Genomic DNA, 22,925 nt, shown 5'->3' with positions numbered 1-22,925 from the left:
TATCCAACAATTCCACTCTTTATTAGTTGATAATCAATTCCGCTGGTTTTCGTTTACTTATGACACTCAAATGCACAGAATAAACATTTTGGTGTTTGACAGTAAACTGTCACAGCATTTGCGAACGTTTCTGCCCTAAATGTTAGCAGAGATCCATTTTACTGACAACGCGTAATAAACGACCATTTCGCTCTGCATTTACATTTGCTATCTCGGCAAAACCGGTCGGTGGTGGTAGCATTAACCCCCAAACCCCAAATATAATAAAAAACATTTTACTGACAATTTTCGACTGTTAAAATTAAGTTTTAAATGCCGTTTGGCTTAGCTACAACTGCTCTGTGATCGCACGCACGCACCACGGCTAGCCTGTTAGCTACAAAACTTAGCACGCCCTTAACAGTGTTAGCCTTTCCTCAAATCTCTTGAGAGTAATAAAAGGGTTTTAGCGGTTGATGAATGTAGGGAAAATATGCATCCTTGTTGCCTGCTTGTGAGCTTCTATGTAAGCAGCTGGCATACGGAGAGGTAACTTTGTTAGCAGTGATTACAGGGGATTGGAATCTGACAGGCTAAAGTAGGAAGCAGGCACCGCTACCGTCAAAAGAGTTCACGGAGGCAACAATTTCTTTCCAGAAAAAGCGCTTATTATCAAGTAGCAGCGAAAAAGAGTAGAACCAGATTTCACGTCGGCGTAAAATATGACAGAGTAGCTGGCTTTGCGCGATTCCCTCAGAAAAGATTAGTGACGAATTTTGCTAACGCTCGCTAAAGCTAACGGGCTAGCGCCTAACCGACACGTTAGCCCAGAATTCGGTTGACGGGTGGGGAGTCCAAACAGGCGCGAGGTAAGCTCCGCTGCGCCGCACATTGTTTGCAAAAAAGAGCCCAATTTCGAAAACCACGCACAGGGACATGCACTTTTCCACTGTCTAGTGTCAATTCCTCAAAATGGGGTCTGCTAACGTACGTCTCCGCCATTTTGTGACAGGTTTTTCATTGAGCAAAGGGGTACGTGTAATGGTTGAATGTAACCCCATCAAGAAGATATCCGCTTGGCAGTTGCAGGAAAAAGGGATCAGGAGTAATTTCCAACCATCCCGTGAGATAAAGTCGTTTTGAAGTGGTCAGCAAGGGATAGTGGCAGCTTACCAGAAAAAGAAAGAGAAAAAAGAAAGCAGTATGGCAGGAAAAAAAAACACACTTGAAGACTGTATTGAACATATGCAAACTACCAAAAACCTTAACTTTAAAGTTAGCAATTACAGTGTGCAGGGAAATTTTGCACCACCATAAATGCTACACAGTCACTGTGAACATATAAGATTTCCCTGATCTCTGCACCAGGATACTGTGCAATGTAAACATTTAGGTAATATCACCATTAAAATGGAAATTGTTTACAGGATTTAAAAAAACATATATAAAGACTATTAATTTACTGATATTTTGATCGCTATATTCATTCATTTCTGAAGGAGATGAACAGTGTATCTTTACTTCTTATTCTACTGTAGAAAAGCATAATAAAAATATCTTGTCAGTTTATAAAGAGTTTCTGTAAAGGCTATTTTGAAATAATTTTACCGCATTTGTTTTTATAAAAATATTCAGCGATTAATATGTTCTCGTATTTTATTGGTAAAATAAGGGTGCTCAATTAATTAGTATTATCCCCTCCCCCACGGGACATTTCCAAGTATCTCCTGACCCGTTTTCCACACGGAGGGAAGAGGGCAGACGGTCCCTAAAAAAGAAAACAGTCTCTATTGTTCCAGCGGTCGCTCGGTTCTGGACGGTGCAGTTCCTCTTTCGGGCATAGAGGTCGCTGCACGCATGGTAGGCCGGCCTCCGCGGCCTTCACATCTTTTTGTCTGAGAACTGGATCCCTCTGCCGCTCTACAGTGTGTGCGATAGCCTCGGAGCTGCGTCCGTAACACACTGTCAAACCACTCCAAACGAATACAACCGCGACCAAAAGCATTAATTCAACACCTTCTGCCATGGCGTTTCTAACCTGCCGGTAAATCGGTCGTATTTGCGACTGTTCGCTGGAACTTAGTACGGGCTTGAATCGGGCTTGCTTTCTGTGTGCATCAGTCTTTATTAGCGAGCTGCCGCTCTTCTTGCTATCAGCTATTTCTTTAACTTTTTTAAACACTCAGCTTGGCGAATGACTGAGCGCCGGCGGAGTATGGGATCCTTGGTGTCTTAAGAAGCGACTGAAGTGGGGTATAACCGTTTTTGCATGCAAAAACAATGGCAAATTCGACGGGGAAAAATCTACTAGATCAGCGAAGGAAAGGACAGGCTTTCCTGGACGAGCTGCGGCAATTTCACCAAAGCAGAGGGTGAGATTGGGGCGTCTTTATTTCCAAGAAATATAACTTTAAATCACCATTGCATGCAGCGGCGAGTTTGCCAGAAGTGTTATTTAAACAAATGTGGATTTATTTATTGTGTTTTCCCAACAGATCGCCGTTCAAGAAGATTCCTATCGTGGGTGGGAAAGAGCTGGATCTGAATGCTCTCTATATCAGAGTCGTCTCTTTAGGTGGCTTTGCTAAGGTGAGTGCGAACTAAAAGTGTTATTTTCTCCACACTCTGCCTTCCGTGGACTTCCCGGTGGACCACTCCACAACTCCGTATGGGTAACACGGGACAAGTGTAAGCTTCCAGAACAGCGTTAGTGGGTCGGTGTTGGCCTTGTGCTAGTTTGCCATGTATCTCTATGTAATGTGGTGGCTTGTGTTGTTGTGTGTGGTTTGAATTGAGAGTACAACCGCTCCGAGTCAGAGTGCAGTTGGAGCGACTCAAAATTAGCGGGCACGTTTAACATCGATTATCGGCTCGGAGCCCGGCCTCGGAAAACACCGCTTAGGTCGCGGCGTCTCGCCCGGGGTTTTACCGGTAGTTTTCACCCGGGAGGGGGGGCAAGCCTGAATTTTCTTTCTCGCCATAGCCATCTTTCTTCGGCTTCATGGCTGATGACAAAATGTAGGCCTCACAGGCCCATGCAGTGCATACAGTAAACGCTACCAAAAGCCCACTCCTAATTCAAACGGGTCGCCTCAAGCTAAAGCATTTGTTTACCGCCGGGGGCAGTTTGCTGGAGTTTAGCCCCGCTAGGTTTTAACGCCAAAAATGAGGAAAGTCAAGTTAGCTCGTTAGCTACAGTGCTAACTAGCCTGAACAGTAACGATAATGTCCTAAAGGGAGTCAGGCAGTTGTACCTATTGTACTCAATTGTAAATAAGCACGGCTAATAAACACATGTGAAGCTAAACTTATAAAAATAATAATTTTATACTAAACACTCTGGTGTTTTTTTTTTTCTTCCCTCCTCCTAAAATATTTTAGAGCAGTTTCCAAAAGTTATTGATTAATGATGTGTTGCCTCATTTTTTTTTGCGGGGGGAACCTGTGGCAGACCAGATGGCTTGCTGTCGGTGTAACCGCTCTTTTTTGTTTGTGGTTCGCCGGTGTTTTTCATCTCTTAACGAACTCATTTCTTCTTTTCAGGTATCTGACAAAAACCAATGGATTGAACTTGGAGAGGAGTTTAACTTTCCGAGGAGTTGTTCCAACGCTGCATTCGCTTTAAAACAGTACTACCTTCGGTAAGTGGCACGGAGCATGCAGCTCTTGTCCTCTCAGGGAGCATGCAGCTCTTGTCCTCTCAGGTAGCATGTGGGAAGTGTTTACAAATGTAGAGATGGAGTCAGCATGCAGGATCCTGCCCTCTCTGCGCCTCTCTGCTGGGAAGCTGCACTAGGACAACATTGTATCAGGCAGTTTAAGTTTGTATTGTGTACTTTTGCTGTGGCAGGGCTAGATAAGAACACCAGTCTTAAATGTGAGGGCTGTCAAGTGTGGATCGAAGCTTTGTTTTTAAAGCAGGATTTTTGTATGTCAAACTGGTGAAAATGTTGTAGCCAGGAGAGGACATTTGGTTTTGATGCACCACTGAGCAGATCTGTGGGCTCTGATGTGCATTTCACACAGCCCCCCTCCAAAACTCTTAACCCAAGTTATCTGTCATGATGAGAGTCTGCCTTCTCCAACAGCTGGCATTTGTGGTTTTGGTGCTGGCTTCTTTCGCTGTACTCCTTTCCTCATGCATGCAACGATTGTTCCCCTCACCAGCACCTGCCTACGAGGGATCACACCTGCAGTGAAACACTTGTAATCCGCTCGTGGATATTTTGCAAGTTTCTATGTCAACAAGTTATCTGCTGCTAGTTCACAGATTACCCACAGTTATGGATGCAGTTAGAATTGGTCAAAGTCTTAATACCACCTTGGTTACAAAGTATTAACCTGCTACATATCAGTGTTAATGGCAGAATGCGTTACAAGACAGCTTTTCTCAAGCAAATGATCATGTGATTTGGTGCAATGGTCCACTTGGAAGCCCTGACCTCTGACAAGACAGCAGTTAGTCGTCTCTAGTCCTCCTACTACTACAGTGCGAGTAGCTGCAGTGCAAAGTTGTTTGGTTTTCTGTGCTGGGATTTATGCAGATATTCTCACAGCCTAAGTAAAACTTAACAGATATAAGAATCCCCCCCTTTTTTTTTTTTCTTTTTTTTGCCTGCGTCTAACAGGTTTAGTATTAAACAGCTTTTGAATTTCTTTAAGTTTGCTTTGCGTGGACAATTTGAGCAATAAATGCAGCTGTTATTTTATGTCAACACCACATTCATAAATACCAGATGCAAACTTGAGTCAGAAAATGATATAAATAAACGTTACGGCCATCTGAGACTCTTTCACCTGTCTCACTGAGCTTAGTCACTGTAATTATTGCCTATAATATTGGGAAGGAAGATGAGACATAGGGGAAAGGAGGCCTCGCTTACAGCTGCCGCGCTCTTGTGTCACGAGAGCCTTCGGAGCTGCTTTCTAAAGTTTATCTGAGGCGGTTCGGTGTAGTGGATGTCAGAGGCAGCGGGCAGCGAGGGCTTGTCTTGCTTCAACTGCCGCTGATAATGAAGAGACTATTCTCTCTTCACTGCGTGCTGTTTCTTCCCCCCTTTAGTTTTGCCTGGCAAAAAGTGGGTGAATGTTGTAAATGCTGTGGAGGAAATTTCTCTTTGGCTGTCTCGCGGGGGGTTCAGAGGTCATAGGCAGGTACACAGGGTTCAGATTCAGTGTCTGATTCAGTGTCTCTCTCTCTCAAGGACACTTGAGCTGGGTGGATGTTTGCTAATATCAGTTAACCTTGATTATCCAGTTGAATGACCAGCTGTAACCACTGACAGCCTGGCAGTTTGTGAGCAATGTTTGCTCCTTTAACTGTTGTGAACACACAGGCAACAGTTTGTTTTATAAGTGATGATTAAGGGCATTGTCAGGTTGGGTGCAGTTTGGGTTTTTTTTTTATTAGTCTGCTATCTTAAACAGGCCCATCTTAAAGTGTTCATTCCTTATTTATTTTATCCACTCTCTGCATTATTTTCCAAGAGTTCGCAGGTAGAAAAGTACAGCTCTGAAAATCGTCACCAGGATCGCGCCGCCTGTTGCCCTGGCTTCTTTTCTCTGAATGAATGGGATGATCACGATGTGGCCCCCCTCTCTGGTCAGCGCTTCCCACTCAGCGCAGAGTAATAAGCAGCGCTGAAGTTCAGTGCCAGCTCCCACTGCCATCTATTTGATATCTGAATGTCACTGTAATAAGTGAGCGACGCGTGCCAGAAACATTTTTCCAGCTCGTTTTCAACGTGTTGTGAGCGCTGCTTTGACATCAATCCTCACCAATGGCGCTGATTTCATGTCAACTTCAGGGGTGGACGGATTCGCGCCTGGATCAAAGCGCCAGCTTCAGATCACTCTGACACTCTGAGGGCGCAGTCAAGACGCAGCTCTGTTTTCGGCCTCGTTTACTGGCAGTGTCGGGGCACGAGATACATATGTAAATAAGAGGTGCGACATTGAGAAAATCCCTGATCAGTCAGTCAAACATACAGAAGGATGTTGCCCAAGGGTGGGCGGTGAAGGAGAGTGTTAAAGACTTGTACACAACATGAAAAAGTGTAAAAATTTAAAGGGATTTAAGGAGTTTGGGGAGATGATAGGACAGTCTGCTACATCACTGAAGCCAGTTTATACGTTTCCCCTCCAAATCTGTTCCTGTCAGCCTGCTACCTTTACCCCCTTCTATAATTTGACATATCTATATGTACTCTACCCTGAATTTTGCTGGATTGGCTTCCAGTTACTCAACACTGCTTCCACTTTTTCCCACGGCTGCAATGATTCAACTGATTCTCAGTCAACACAATTTCACATCTCCCACGGTTTTCTCTTCCATTAGTAGTTTCATATTATTTTGAAGTGGTTTGGAGCAAACTTTGAACCTTCACAACCTTGTTTTTTTTTTTTTTTGTTGTTGTTCCCACTAAAACACCATCATGCAGTTTGTTCGGGCAAACTCTGTAATTTGAGAGTGAATGAAGAGTGTTTTGAAATAGCTTTAGTCTTCGACTACTTTTTGTTCCCAAACTGAGGCGTGCTGTACCTAGAAACCAAGTCAGGTGACGGATACCCTGCTTTAACCTTTGTTTGCCCTCGCTGCTGCAACCCCATTGGGAGGAAATAGGGCCCTTGAGCCTGACATCAAGGAACATTCACTCCAGCTTCTGCAAAAGCTCAAATGGACAATTCATCAGTTGTTTTATTTTGTACTTATGGCTTATTCTGGCTTTCAGTAACACATTTAAACTGTTAAACAGGGAGAGTTTTCAGAAAGCCCCTCGTGTTATATTTATTTATCCAAATGCCTTCTTTAAAAATGTATTTATTTTGAAATCATAAGTCTGATTTGATGAGCACACGTGACAGTGATCTGTTGACACGTTCAGTCATGAGTGTTTCAAATTGGATTCACCTTTTGACTCATGCTATGCTTATGAGTTTGCTTTTTCTTCTTCTTTTTTTCAATACTGTGGTTAGACAAACAGAAACGGGTCTTTGTGTATACTGCTTGATGCTGAATCAGCCAACACTAAGCGATCTGTCTGCAGAGTTCAGCAGGGTGCTTCTTGTGCAGACCACTCTTTAAAAGCTAACAGCAACACGGAGAAGCAGGTGCAATCCCACTCATGGGTTTACTCATTTCACTCAATAGTAGGATGTTTCACATCAAGTCCTCTTCTGTTAGCTGTGCATTTCTCAACCGTTTCTGCTTTGTGACCCTTCTTTTAGACCCTTACAATTAGAAGGTGGTACAGTCATGTGAGCATGACATCACTGCTAGTGGATTATGATTAATGCAAATTTATGCTTATTTGAATGTATGTTCTTAGGAGACAGTGTCAAATGAATAGAATCAGCCTTGGGGATCTTGTGTCCTGTTACTCTGTCTGCATAGTGAACCATGCTTTGCCCAAAGAGACCGAAACCTTTTGAAGTAACTGCAAAACCTTTTGAAGTAACAGATGTTATCAGGGATAACATCTGTTAATAGATCTACACTGCAGTCGAAGAATGAAATATAGACATTGCTTTTGGTTTGGGATACTTTCACCGTTGCCGTGTTGGTGTTTTCAAACTAGATGTGACGAGTAGGAATGGATATGACTAAAACTCATTGGTTAATGAGTTTTCTGACTCTTAAAATGACCAAAATTCACAACATGGACTTTATGTTCTGGTTAGTCTCCCCCTCACCCCGGGGATCACCCCTTGGTGTGCACTGAAAGCATGCATGTCTAAGGCACTTGAACCTTGACTTTGATGTAGCTTTTGGGTCTGAAAGGCCATCTTTTGTACTGTCTATGGTGGCAATCGGTTTAGATTGATGTGTTATTTATGGTAGGTTGTTTTGAGTGCATGTGCACTGCAACAGGAGACATGCATGCATTCTCAAATTAAATATGAAGTCACACCTGTTTTTTTGTTTGTTTGCTTTTATTTGTAGCCATGTATGGACTCTTCCTCTGCTATTGTAGCTTTGGTGAGCATGACACATGAACCAGTTCTCCACCTGCTGCAGGTTCTGGTTAGAATGGCTTTTCAGAGCTGGTGGAGCTGGAGTATGTCCGGTATAGGGCGAAATCCTCTTTGGGGAAGCAGTTAAGGGCTGATTCTGGTCAGGGAAAATATAAAATGGGAAAGGCTGAGGTTAGCTGGTTAGCAGTAACTTGCAGAATAAGGGTGAGAAGGGTCTATGAGGATCTATTAAACAAATCTCAAATGGTGGTGACCTCTTAGAGTAATGGTTAATGGTAAAAACAAACGAGTTGATGAATGTCCAATAAATCGCTGTTACACATTCTATATGGATCTTCCAGATAAAGTGTGGAATCACCGCTAACGACACATATCTGTGCAGTTCGTTAAACATCAGGTCTTCAGCTTTACACACGTGATATTCCTGTTTCTAGAAAGCAACAAACCAATGAAAACACAACATTGAACTATTGCCCAGCTTTTGGACTGCACACATATTTTTCTAGCAGGTGTTAATTTTCACACCTTTTTATCAGATTATGACATGCACCTTGATGGCTGTTTGGTGCCACTCTGCTTCCTGTGCCATGCTGCACAGCCTCCTGTAAGTTCTCCTGAAACATCTGGATGAAGTGGCGTTTGATCTGGCTTGCATTAACTCTCTTTGTATTCCTCCTGCTCCATCCTAGCTGCAGCTCAGGGTCGCCTAAATGAAGATGAGTTATCGAGAGAGGCATGTGGACCAGTGCCGCCTCCTGTGGTTTTATACGCATTAGTAGAAGATGTTGCACAATACAAGAGCAAACTTTCTATCACAGATAACATCTGAAGGCTCTTGGGACCTTTTTTTTTTTTTTTTGGGTCTGTCTGTAATTTGACCTGCCCCTCCAGCACTGTTGGCCACCACTGATAGCCTAATCTCCTTCTCTCAGTTTCCTTGCTAACAGGCAGATGTATTTGACAGAGCCACAACCAGACTTTACCATTTTCTTAAGCTCTTTAGCAGAACTGCATGACTTAGCTTGCGGTTTGCTTTTAACTGGAGATTATTCTCTGTATTTTAGTCAATCCCAAGTCAATAGCAACCCGTGTCTTAAAAGAGTAAACTCTCTAAAGAGTAAATCTCTAATGTTCTAGTGCTGGAAGACACCCATGATAAGATTATGTACATGCTATATAGACAATTAAAGCAAGCACTAGTAAGAAACACTTTATAAGCCCATACAAGTGTTATTGTTTTCATAGGCCTTCTCACGGGAGACTTTGACCTGGGGAGGCACAGGCATATCACTGATGGCTGCATTCAAATTGAGGGAAGGTGGCATGCAGGTTAACCGTCACATCTTACTGAAGTGAACTCAGCCATCATTAATAGATGTGGCTTCAAAGTCGTGAGCAGTCAAAGCACCTTGTGCAGAGAAGATCTATAGACTGATGGTCTGAGTGAGGAGGGGTGGGGGAGGCAAATTACAAGAGAGCCAGAGCCAGTTGGCAACCTAAAGCTGAGCACGCTCCTAGTAAGCTGAAGTAGCTCTGACTTCAATAATTTTTTTTAGCATGTTGTGTTTTAGGAATGTGGGCCACTAGTCGACCATACAGGTAAACTGCATGTTGCTTGTCGGCCCCTAGAAGTATGAGTCAGTGTACAGCTTGAGTTAACCGATGATTCCAAAGTGTCACCTACAGATACCTGTCTGTCTGACCAAAGTCATTATTCTGCAGGCGTGCCTCCCAGATTAAGCTTTCCACAGCTTTGACACAAGTGATCGAAGCGTCTACCAATAAGAGTGAAGGAAAATAATGATTGACGTATTAGTAGGGTTACCTTGTCAACCAGAACCTGATGGGTCAGTTAGCGACCAGCCCACTCGCTGGTCCCACTTGCCATGCGCTTGCTGTGTGGATCCCCCTTAAGTGTCTAAAAGGGTCTCGTTACTGCATTCGGGACCCGTGAAGGCAGATGGGATGTGATGAAGAAATGAAAGCAGATAACTTCGGAGCCAAACGAGAAAATGTGTCTGCTTTTGGGAAGGTTTTAATTTATTTATTTTAAATGGCTCTTGTCGTTCTGATCGCGTTGGCCACACATAGTAAACACGTGTCATTGTGTTATGCACAGCCTAAAGTGCCACATGTATGAACTGCATTTAAAATACGACTGGTTTACTGAAGAATGTAATTAACTGTTTCAAATTACTCATAAATGCACACACAATATTTGCACAGACTGTCTCTAACCTCATCCATTAGACTGTGCTCAGTTTGAACTGTTTTCTCACATTCAGACTAACCACTTAGGCTGATTTTTGTTTTCCCTCCAATTTTATCAGCCAGACAGTTAACAGCCTAGAAAATCTCTCAGTGTAATATTGCAGCTTTTACATTTATTATATAAACAAATGTCCTTAGTAATGAAATTAGGGTGATTGTTTTGGGGGAAAAAATATAAATACTTTTTGATTTCTTCTTGTCGGGGCAATAGTGAAACCCACAAAACCAATCACAGCTACAGTTTGGATGGATCACACTTTAGCATGTTCTGAATAGGGCTGCCACAAACAATTATTTTGATAGTCGACTAGTCACCGATTATTTTTGCGATTAGTCGACTAATCAGATCATGCATCCATTGAACGTAAAACTTACAGCTTATTGCACCAGCAGCATCTGCTCTTATATAACTATCATTAGCTTACAGCTTTAAGTGTTTAAGGTATGTGCTAACTAAAAATAAAGACAAGATGATAGTTTATTAAATTTTAATGAAGTTTGCAGATTGTTTCGGTGGAGTTTAGTAAACTCAGACGTCTGCTCCCTGCTATCTAAAATATTACACGGGACACCGGAGTATATTCTCGAGCATCTCACACTTCTAATAATCAGTTGTCTGCTTGAGGTTTATTCAGCTGTGTAAAAACTATAACTTTAATCTCAGCCAAACCGATTTACTCAGGAACAAATAAAATACTGAAAAAACCAAACAATAAAATTTCTCTAAGTGACTTATATATATATATTTAACCTGAGTAGCGAAAGGCGGCGGTGGATTTGAAAACAATTTTCCGGGAGTCCGGTGTTCTCACGGGCTCTAGTGAGCCTGTAACCCCGGCTAGCTAACGAGCTAGTTGGTAACAGACATCTCCGAAAACGTCGGAGCGCTTTTGAAAATATGTGGTGTCTTGATAAACTGAGCAGATGTTTGAAGTTTACACAGCTACATTCTCGTCTGAAAATATGTTAAACGTTTACTTTGTGACCCAGAAAGAATAATAAGAGTAACATTAAAACTAACTAACTGCCGCCATTGTTGGAAACTGAGCTGGGCCGCGCTATGAATTCTGGGACACAGTTTCTTCTTCTTCGGGGTTTAGCGGCAGCTGGCATCCTTGTACATGCAGTGCTGCCATCTTCTGTTTCAGTCCGTTATTACACTCTTAAATCCTACTACTTATTCCTATTAAATTAGTCGTCGACGTAATCGTGACTAGTTGACTAATCCTGGCAGCCCTAGTTCTGAATATACAGCCATACCAGTGATTCATCCTACTATTTATAGTGTTACAAAATAACTGGTTTTAGACAAAATGTGTGAGTGGTCACCATCTCCATTTTCAAGGTGATTATGTGCCTGCGTGTTGAAAAGCTATCATCGCAAAGTCCGACGTAGCCGAGGCATCCTTTTCAGCGGAAAGGACCCTTTAACAGCTCATGTCAGGATTTTCCAAAAAAGATAGAGACACTCGGGTCACACTTTTCCTTGACGAGTTAGCGGTGTTTCTGGAGGAACTGCAAAAGTAAAGAGTTTGGCCCCAGAAAACGCTGTTTTGCTCTGAGTTACTATCCCACTCTGATTTGCCAGACTGATAAAGCGAAGCCCTTCTAACAGTGATGCACATTGGTTCCATTCAGCAGAGCACAGTGCCAATGTGGTGCTTTTCATTCTCAATGCCATATTTTTATTAGTGGATTCTACAGGAGTGGCTTTGCATGACTCACAGTTCAAAATAATCTTTACATGTCTCATACTGGGCATCGATACATCTCCTCTGCTTTAGCTGCTCTGCTTTTAAGGCAGCTTTCTTCTGACTGTCCACCACTCGTAAACAAAGCAGTGCATGAAATGACCATATGAGGATTTCTGCGCTTACTGACATTTTTCAGCGCCAAAAGGAGAAAAAGTGTGCTGATATAACTTGAAATTTTGGCAATTTTTTTGTAAGACGTCTCCACCCTTTTTATATACGCTATATGCATGTTAGAAAGTGAGGAAAAGATTGGTCTTCTTTAAGCCATTTTGCATCATCATGAGTCAGTTGACATGCATGCTCTGTACTGGCTTTAAGTTGAACAAATGGTCAGTGCTGTCAGTGATCCCGCTCTCAGTTGGCTCAGTGACCTCCATAATCGCTCCCGTGATTATTGACAAAGTAAACCACCCTCAGCCTGCGCTGGGCAGCCAACTCCATTAAACCCCAGCAAACATTTCTCTGCAGAAACTTTCACTTTGTGTGTGTTTGTAATCTCAGCGTCCTCATCCAGCAGGGGGCAGTCCACTCTCATACACTGACACGCACTGGGGGCATTTGGGTAGTTGAGAGTAACTGAAGACTAGAGTGCCCAATCCCTGATCCAGATGTCCGTAAATAACGCCGCGCTAATGACAGTAGCTGTCTGCGCCGGCGTCTGCTCATCACTGCTCGCGCTTTGCGAGTTTCCCCCATGCCGGCGTGCTCAGCTCATTTATTTTGGAGGGAAAATAGGCGCTGTGTGACAACAACAAAAAAAACATGCACACACTTCCCTAAACGGTTGTAATAATATTGAGGCAAGCCACGGCGGTTTGTGCTGCCTGGTGGTGGCGTGCTACTGAAGCTGCAGGGGACTGATGTTTCTCTGAAAATGTGCGCATGAGGGTGGGGAAAAAGAGGAAGTGAAGGCACAAGCATCTGCAGCCGATTCCTCTCCCCTCTTCCCATGTCCCCCCCCCCTTTTTTCTTCTTTTTTTTTTTAACCCACAGCCTCTTTTTTCCCCCCCTTTCTTTCTTCATGCTTGTACTCAGACAGCGGTTGATGACGCTGCAGTCGGGAGTAGGCCCTATCGCTCTCCTGCTCTTCCTCCCTCACTCACTTTCTCTCTCTCTCTCTCTCTGCAAATGAAGGCTGAGTGTATTTATAGTCCAGCGTGTCACCCGGCAGCCAGCAAACGGGGGATTACCTCGGCCACGATGAACTAGCAGAGCCTAATTCAGAAACGGCACTCGCTCGGTGACTCACAGCCACACAAGCTGGGCTTGCCACACTGGTAATACTAAGGTATTTTACTTTGTGTGTGTGTGTGCAGTTTGTGCACATTTTTACGAGGTATTTATGATATGTAAGAAAGTCTGAATCTGCAGTCACATGCTCATTCAGAACGTTTTTTCTTTTCCGTGCAAGTTGAGTGAGAAGTTCCCAAGAATGAGAGGGAATTTGCTTTCGGCTTGCAGCTGCTTCTACCTTAGATTTTTAGCAGGTAAAAGTGAGGAAAATGTGGATGTAGCTCATTCATTTGAAATCAAAGTTGCCTAACAACCGGCAGTTCAGGTGCATGGAAAGTGCGGCATTTAAAATTTAAGAAAGCATGCAAAGCCCCCCTTTATATGACTGTGAGTGGTGTGCATGTTATGCAAAGACGGTACTTTCTTTTTGTGTGCTTATTTCCATTGTACGTCATTCTTTACTTAAGACTTCAGAGCCCATAAAAGGATGTTTAGCTCCTTTCATTCCCTGCTTTGTTTCTGCAGTTCTAGTAATTGCAGGGCAGTTTAGGAGTGAACATGAACTCTTGCATTTTTGTGTATGGGGGGGACGGGGGAGGGGGACGGGGGGGAGAGAGAAGAAATCTGGTGTGTTTATTGTGTTGTCTTTTCCTTTGGCGAGCTGGGAGCTAGTTTGCATGATTCGGGGCCAGGGTGATAAGTCACACAGTAAGGAGCTTGACTTCACATTTTAAAGAACCGGTTTGAGGGCTGCAGCACTGCCGTGTTGGCCTGTTTGTGATGCTGGTGTTGCAGACATTTGCTTTTAGCTGCCACACTCAGGGAACAAACAAACTCGGTCCTAGTTTTACGTTAGAGGAAATACTGCCTATATCACCTTGTTATGCAATGAGGTAAAGTCGGATCACTCAAAGGTAAATGGGTAGTAGGCTGCACACCCTCGAGAGAGTTTAATTGCAAAGGGGCGTTTCCTTTTGATGACACAAAGCACTCCTCATAATAACACCAGCAGGTAATGCTGTAACATAACATAGTTTTAATAAAGTAAAGCAGTAAAGTGACCCCAAAGGCCTCAGGGCATTTTTGTGTACAGGTCGCATTCATTGCGTTTTTTGTTGGTTTTTTTTTTGTTTTCCTTTTACTTGTATTGCTTTGAGTTTAATTTGAGCACATTATTTATATAAATTTTTGCTGTTTCCAGTGAAAGCAGGTGTTGATCTTACTTCCATCATCTCATTCTTCAACTCTGCTTGTAATTTGAAGTGTGTTACGTTAATTGACATATTTCCCTTATGGCCCAGTATTCATGTAGTTACTTCACTCTAGTATCTCCCAAATAGTTTATTGTAACACATTTCCCACAGAGACGTCCAGAGTCGATCACATCAGCGTTTTCTCATCCTAGTAGGAGACGCAGTGACACTCAGCACATGCATTTTTAGTTCTTCAGCTGGACCAGCTGTGAATCGTCTGTTTGCAACATGCATAACAGCAGCAAGGAGAGTCTGCAGAAACGATGTGGGCATTCCTCAAAGAGACTCTGCTTTAGCTCTAGATTAACTGAATCTGACACACTGCCCTAAATCCCCTCCACCTGCTAGACTTATTAGCCTAAATAAATCACAAAAATGGACATAAAAGCATTCATCTGTAAATTAAAGTAACAGGAAATGTTAAGAATATGTTAAGCTGACAGGACACAGACTGAAATGCTAGGATGTTGCTGAGTAGCTTACTGATGTGACTACAAGGTGTAATGTTAGTTACAGTACATTAGCTTTAAGCATTTATCTTACGTTAGCCATTGTAAACACAGGGGGTCACGGCTGACTTCACAGCAGGAATGTCAACAAAATGCTAAAGTGTGTTTAAGGATGACATGAAAATAATGTTAATACAAACTGAAACGCATTCACCTTGAGTTCTGTGAGATCTTTTAGGTGCTTTACTAAATTTGAAGCATTTTCTCATGTGGTCTGAAAAGGATGATTGCATCATTTGCATGTTATCATTTGAGAATCAGTTATCAGCCAGTGGTTATCCGCTTCAAACGCAAAGTGCTTCCGTACCCGACTCTCTTCTTATCAGCCTGTCTGTTCAGATCCGTGTTGGCAGCCACACTAGTTGCTGTCTTCCACGTGTAGTTTCTCATATGCTTGTGGGTTCTTCTTCTTCCAATCAGTGGCATTTTGCTCAGTGAGAGATTACTGTGGATGCGGTCGGCTGTATCGTCTAGTAGCTGTGTCTTTAAGGATGGTAGTACTTCAGTGTTGGCACTTTACAATATAAACCTACTCCAACGCAACTATGAGAAGTAACTACAAACAGTGTTATTTTCTTTCATTGCTTTTAGTTTTACTGTTTGTTTGTTCGTTTTTTTTATCGGGCATAGTTGCACATGTTTAACACTATCTGAAAATTCAAGAGTGGACTTTTCACCATGCAAGAGTGTGTGATTATCACAGGGCATTGTTTGTGTTGGGGTTTTTCTTTTCTTCTTTTTTTATTATATAAACAAATCATTGCCAGTTGTGCTCTTTCTATCTTTGCCATCACGGCTACTCTTTTGTTTTGTGGCTTCTTCTCGCCGAGCTATTTAAAGCCGTATCACTGAAGGAAATGTGTGTATGAAGAAAAGTTATTTGTTGTTTTTGTTCTCCGACTCAGAGATCTGGATTTAGAAAAAGCTGAAATTGAAAACGGTCTTTGCGTTGCCTCTATTTCCTAAAGATTTAGAGCTGGGATGTCAGACTGATTTTACACTGTGGCACACATCGGACCCTCTTTGATCTTATGCGGGCCGGACCAGCGTAAACTCTCCTTTCTGTCAGTGTAAAGAAGTTTAGCGACACATTTAATCCCTCAGGTACTTTTAAAAAACAGAAAAAGAAGTAGAAAATGATATCTCTGCTTTTCGACATGATAAAGAAATTATGCTTTGGGCTTAAAGTGTAAGAAATAAATGTAACATTATTGAAAAAGTTCTGTTAGCTCATTGCACAGACTGTCCTGTAATAAAAAAATAGCAAGATTACTACTACTGTACTAGTAGTAATCTTTTACTACTGTGAACGTCATACATTTCTATAGTGGATACTGAAAAAACAGAAACGTTCTGTCATTTAATTGTTGCATTACGCATTCACTTTGTAGCATGAATGGGTGGAGGCCTTTGTCAGCAGGAAAAGAAGTATAACTTATGAAAATGCAGTTAAGAGTAATAAAGTTCTCCTTCACATTTTCTAAAGCAGTCCAGTCGGCCAGATTGGAGTCTTTAGCGGACTGCCTTATGTCTGACACCTTTGCTTTATAGCATACTTTAACTCATTTAGCTGTTAGTGGCATTTTGAGTGTGTTTGTAGCTTCTTCAGTATGACCAGGAGCTGCTGAAGGAAACAGAGAAAATCGCAGACTAATGCGTTTTCCAGCTAATCTGGAATTTTGTTTGCCCTCTTTCTTAGAACAGCTTCAGCCAACAACTAATTTAAAACTCTAAAACATCGACTTCAGCCCTTCTGTGCTCTCAAAAATCTGCCCGTGTGCATTTACAAAAAAACATACCTTGCACCTTGAAAAGGAAGTAGCTCAGATGTTTGCTTATCCTGTTTTCCCTCTCTCTGTCTCTTCCAACCGCACAGATACTTGGAGAAGTATGAGAAAGTCCACCACTTCGGAGAGGATGACGAGGAAGCGCAGCCAGGGAATCCCAAAGCCTCTCTTCCAATCGGTGCAATTCCCAACTCTTATAACTACCAGCAACACATTGTATCAGGTAAAGTCCTGTCTGTGATCACTGTGTTTCTCTGTCACGTCTGTGTCACGTACGGGTGTCCAGTTTCTGCTTGCATATGTTTTCTTTCTCACTTGTTATTTTCTCTGAAGTTCATCCCGTCTGTGTCTCGGTCTGTCTCTGCCCTTTGGCTAACTCAAGCACTCAGTCCTCACACAGGCATGATTGCAGCAGCGCATCATTTCATCAGCGCTGGGTGTGTGCAACAAATGCAGAGCTGATCAGCCCTCAGGTTAAGCATATGCACAGAAATACGACGCTGCCATTTGTTTCTAGGATTTTTGTTTTCATCAGTTGAATTTATTGTGACGAATCGGAGAGCTTTGTCTCCGATAGTGTTAGATAACACACTGTGGTGCGTTACAAATTCATGTGAGCTTTTCATGTTCTGGCATCAAGCAGGCTTCATTTCCTCGTTCTGCTGTGGAGGTTAGAAACACTAATGAGCTCATGTGATACAGCCTTTTGTAAAACGTCTAATTGTAATTTTCTAGTTTTAAACGTCTGAGCCTTTAAGCATGCGTAGGGCATCCTTATGTGTGTTTCTCGGCAGTCAGCTCTCCCTTCATCCACAGCCTTTGTGCTTTATGCAGACGCCAGATCCGCCTGCTAAGATGCAGGGTTTTTGTTTAGACTGGGTCTGTTATGGCTCAACTATACCTCAAGTCCACCAGGATCCACTTGGGTCCGTCTGATGTAGAGTGTACAGTGATCGGCAGACTTAACGCAGATGACCTCGTGCCTGGTTGTTTTCCTGACTGTGGATAATTTACATTATAGTTCAACTACCCATGGCAGCAGACTTGTCGACGACTGCATATAATCAAGACTTTATACTCTCTGCAGTCCAAACACTACACAGGAAACCCCCTCAGTCCTGATTCTCCTGGCAGGGTTGGCTGTAGTATATTACAGGATTGCAAACGCCCTGTGTTGTCTCTTTACTGCTACGTGTAGTTACTCAGTGAAGGTCTATTCTTTGCCAGGAAAAGCCAGACATTGGTGTCAGCCCAGTTTACTCCACACGTAGACTTTGCTTGGCTTGGCTGCACAGGTGCGTGAACTGTTCTTAACGAGTGTATTTGGTCCAATTGAGAGAACGGACCGGCTCGCCTGCCAGGTTGCTCTTGAGGCGTAGCTCAGTCTCAGTCTTTCAGTTACTTCTTCAGACAGTCGGCGTCTGCCTTGTTAACCTCTATCTGCAAACCTAATGACATCTACCAGCCAGTCACTGTTGATCGGTGATGGCTAATCAATTTGTTGCTGAGAAAGATGGCATGATGAAAGGCTCAAAGACTCTAAAATATGAGTGTTTTTTTCCTTTAGAGGTTGACTAGCAATCTAAACATGATTGGTCTGTGTACGAGTAAAACCAAAGAGACCAATGTGCGTTATTTTAGCAGAAGTCTGCATTTTGGTCTTGTGTCGGGATAACTAAAGTAAACGACCCGTGGGATAGTCGAGCCTCTCTGCTGTTGGTCCAATTCACGACTCTGCTTTATTGTACTTTTCATTTAATCCCTTTTGTTACACAGTGACTCATTTAATTCAGTTTTCACCTTGCTAAGTGCTGCTGTGTTTGAGCTGAGCCTGTGAAGCGTGCAGTGATTTGTCTGTGCCTTTTTCATTTTCTTAGAAGTTGCTTACACACACCTAAGCGTTGACTAATTATTTTTCAAAGCCAGGCATGCAGCCACTTTCTTTACAAAAAGCAGCCCCTGAAGAGTCACATTATATTTCACACAAAATGTTTCTGCGTATGCATCCAAGGCCGGCCTCTTGTCTGTTTTGTCAGGCGGCGCTCACACACACAGTGTGAGATATCCATTAGCCTCACGACGTTGTAGAGCTGACCGCTGGGCTGCTCTCAGAGGTAATTGACTGTCCTGACAACAGTTATTGATGAAGGGAAGAGGGAAGCACTTGTTGGTTTTCCCTTTGCCTCACTTTAGATTAGAGTCTCCAGCCTTTCAGTCGCAGGCTCTTTCCTTGCTGCCCACTGAGCTAATTGACTCCAAAACACGACCATGGAGGGACAGAAAACACGACAAATGGTGGTGAACTTAACTGTGGCTTGTAAGGTTTTTTTTTTTTTTTTTAACCCCCTTCCACCTTCATTCACCAGCCCAAGAACAGTTACTCCCCCATAATACTTGTTGCACAACACTTTTATTCCTGCTTTTTTTTTCTAAAGCTTGTGATTGTAAGTATTATGTCGTATTGAGCGGTGATGATTCACTAATTCTGTGCTTGTAATACTCAAACGCTCTTGCCTGCCCTTGGCTCAAACCATTCATTTTAAATCAGTTGTAATCTGTATGATGGAAGGAGAGCTCATGATGACAAAGTGTAACAGTTCTGCGTAGCTTTACGGCGACTTTTATTTTCGACGCCCACACTTTTTATGCTTGTGGTTCTCTCAGCGTGTTGTTTTCACCATTAAAGGTCGAAACAGCAGCTGTACATTCACCTAACTTCAAGCAGCACACAAAGGTGGTAATAACCTGACCACCACAGAGTTAGAGCTGCAACCACCAATTTCATCATGGCTTCATTGTTGGCTTAATTTCTCAGGTTCTGCCTGTAAATACATTAGCACTTAACTTACAAATGAATTGGAAAATATTTTCATCAACACATTTGACAAGTTGTATATTTAAGAAGAAAATAGATTACAGAAGATTAATGAGTTCATCAGTTTGTTGCTCTGCTAATTGCAGCATTAAACAGCCCATGCGGTGATTTCCATGTCAGAGTCACGTCTGTTTGAGGGACTAAAGATGACAGGCATCCGGTATTCATTTGCTCGGTGCGCACAGAGATTTCTCCATATTCTCTTAAATCTTTTGATGGTATTTGCTGCAGATGATGAGATGATCAAAGGCTTTGCAATTTTATGTTAAGGAACACAAGTGTTCTACAATTTATAGACAGTTTTTTGCAGATCAGTGGAACTCTGGGTCTCTAAGATGCTCTTTTTTATACCCAGGCATGTTACTGTCTTGCTGCCAGTTGAGCTAAATAGTTGCAAAATCTGTCTTTTTTGGATATCTTAGTTTTCTAGCCTTAGAATTCATTTTTTTCCCATTAAATGGTAAAACATCTGTTTAAACATGTTTTCTTTGTTCTATTGTGAAAACATTTATGGGTTTATGAGCTTTTTAAATCATTTAATTGGTTTTATTTAAATTTTTTACATCGTTCCAACATTTTCAGAATTGGGTTTACAGAAGCTCTATGAAAATAAAGTTTTGAGCCTAAAAAGAAAAGTAGAAAACGTAGAGCCTGTAAAAGTACCGTCTGTTGCCCAAATGCAAACTATGAGCTGTTTCCACAGACTAGGGGGCTCATGATTAAAGGGCTCTGCTTTTAGAAACTTTAGGAATCACAAGTAAGTTTTAAGTGTGAGAACTATGTGCTCTATTAGGATAATATGGAACTATGAGGCCTTTTTAAGGTGGCATGAATGTTTGCTGCCATGCACCAAACTCTTTGGTTTGACGTCTGGCCCTCAATGTTTTGGGAATCATCTTTGCAAAACTTGAAGTTGAGACTTTTGACAGGTTGCTAGCATGCTTGTAGGCTTGGCACATGGTTATCTTGGCTATATTATTTAAGAGTCAAAGCGATAAATGGTAAATGTGCATTTCTTTACCTTCTGTTATGAGCTGATTTAGATTTTTTGACGCTGGTTGTAAACTCCAACATTTGAAATCACGCCATCTTTGAACATTTAACTGCTGTAAAACTGATTTGACACAACAGATTCCGATTAGACGCTGCCTTCTGATTCGCTGCTAGGCCAGTAACAATTAACAAGGCTGCTATTGGCTGGTGTTTGCAATGTGAGGCTGATTTATCAGCTGCCAGTTTCCATCATGACAGCAAAGCTTCGGCGCAAGTGGGATGGCCCTCGTGTTATCATTGCAACACTTACTGAAGCTGGAGCTACCATAAAATTGTTTATGAAGACCGATATTAGCGTCCCGTTGGTGTGATCATGAAGATCCCTTACATACATACTTGATGGCAAAAAGGTATCTTTTATTCACAGTGACACTGATGTGTCTGCAGTGAGCGGATACTGGCTGATTTTTGTGCACTGCCTCTGGTAGATCTTTGAGAAATGAAGCCCATTTGTACCACAGGCCCTGAATTTAAATATAACTATACCGCATAGTGAGCGGTAATTATTTGACAGCTTTTCTGGAAACCTCTCACCGAGCCTCTCTGTACGCTGTTGTCTCCGAGGCCCGCGACAACTGTTAATTCATTCCTGCTCATAAAGCCTGCACCCGTCAGACGAGCCGATGTCTATCAGTCCTCTGCGCCTCTGTTCGGCGGCCGGCTCGCTGCAGGTGCTGGAGGACAAGCTCAGGCAGGCAGCTTCTGAATAGAGCTGTAGCTGCTATAATGGCAGCTCAGCTGAATTACATTTGGCTTCACAAACCTTTTCAGCATGGAAATCAGATTCACTCAGCAGGACTCCCCCCCTCTCTCTCTCTGTTATGATTGGTTTCCAGAGGCAGCAGTCTACAAAGACCCTGCACCACAGTGAAATAGCCACTGTTTGGGGGAGGGAAATGACACCTATGCACACAAAATGATGGATGGCAGAAAATCCGGCAGTAACACAGGGAGGAATCTCAGGTCTTTGCTTACAAAATGATTGCACCTCCACACCGGAGAGCTTCTCAGTAGTAATAGTGAAATCGGGCCTTGTTTTCCCCACACAGCTAGCAGTTGGGATTACAAGTCTTTTGATTATAAAACCTTCATCATGGAGGCTAACTGATTCACATTCAGATGCAATTAAAAGTTAAAGGGTGTTCACAAGTCGAGACTAGACACATCAGACTGATCTGAGCTAAAAACATCTTCGTGCCCATTTCGTTTGCTGAAACTTCAGTTAAAGGAAATGGAAACAGGGGCTGAACTTGCTGAAAGTGTGCAGGCAAATGTAGTCCTCTGAGGGACCGGCTGAAGGCCGCCGCCTTCTCACTGCTCAGATTTACATGATGTTGTCATTACTTTGAAAACACTCATACAATGTGCTGTCCTGCTTCATTGTTGATCATTTAAATTCAAAGAAAACTCCAAACCCACTGCAGAGTCACTGATGGCTGTTGACAGGAGGCCCATGATGAACCTTACCTGACTTTAAGCCTCCTAATTAAAACTTTGGCTTCTTTCACACTTGTCACCCGCTCGTGTCGTGACTATCACCGCGTCTTATTTTATGTCACAAGTGACATTACTTCACAGCGTCGCAGCTAAATCAGAAGTTGATCTCATACTCTGAAAGATGTCACGACACAGTCTGAACTTACCCTTTTGTAAAAATGTAGCACACGGCATTAGTTTTTGTCAGCCATGTTCTCCATCCGTCATCTTAACTGCTTGTCAAAGTCGGGGTCGTGAGCTAGACAGATTGCCAGTCACTATTTATCTTAACATGGCTGTCTTTGGACTGCAGGGGGAGGGTGTCATACAGGCTCCACACTGTGAGGCCACAGTGCTCACCGCTTCACTGCTGTGTGACCTGCACTGCTCTCACATCAGCACACAGACTTTGTACCACAAAGCTAGCGAGTTAAAGACGCTTCAGTGTAGGTGTTGAGCGCTTGTTCCCACTCTCTCCTGGAAAGGTTCAGGGCTACAGAGCACGTGTAAAAATGACTACAGCGAATAAGGCAGCTAAAGCTCCTCAGTGAGGTGAAGGCCTAGCTCCTGCCATAAGACTTTGACAGAGTAATTCATGCTTTTATTACCTCTTGGCATTCTTCATATGTTGGCTCTAATTGCTCGTTATTTTGTCGCCTGGCTGCACTAAATTGCAGCAGCTCGTGTTTTGACGGGGAGAAACAGCCGGGTCACATCACACCTACGCTGGCCTCCTCACTCAGACTTCCAATCAGTTTCAG

General features: G+C 42.7%; 1 protein-coding gene across 1 annotated transcript in view; it reads left to right on the top strand.

The window, feature by feature from the left end:
- The first annotated feature begins 382 nt into the window (after positions 1 to 382).
- Positions 383 to 22,925, top strand: part of arid2 (AT-rich interaction domain 2) — a 41,575-nt gene continuing 19,032 nt past the window's right edge. The window contains exons 1-5 of the mRNA XM_006806466.3: positions 383 to 848; positions 2,166 to 2,351; positions 2,475 to 2,568; positions 3,523 to 3,620; positions 16,850 to 16,983. Of these exons, the coding sequence (XP_006806529.2) occupies positions 2,260 to 2,351; positions 2,475 to 2,568; positions 3,523 to 3,620; positions 16,850 to 16,983 (418 nt within the window). The 5' untranslated portion in view covers positions 383 to 848; positions 2,166 to 2,259. The remainder of the gene's footprint in view (positions 849 to 2,165; positions 2,352 to 2,474; positions 2,569 to 3,522; positions 3,621 to 16,849; positions 16,984 to 22,925) is intronic.

This window comes from Neolamprologus brichardi, chromosome 17, assembly GCF_056152115.1.
Source record: "Neolamprologus brichardi isolate AB-2024 chromosome 17, ASM5615211v1, whole genome shotgun sequence".
Taxonomy (NCBI): Eukaryota; Metazoa; Chordata; class Actinopteri; order Cichliformes; family Cichlidae; genus Neolamprologus; species Neolamprologus brichardi.
This window is presented reverse-complemented; position numbering and strand designations above follow the sequence as displayed.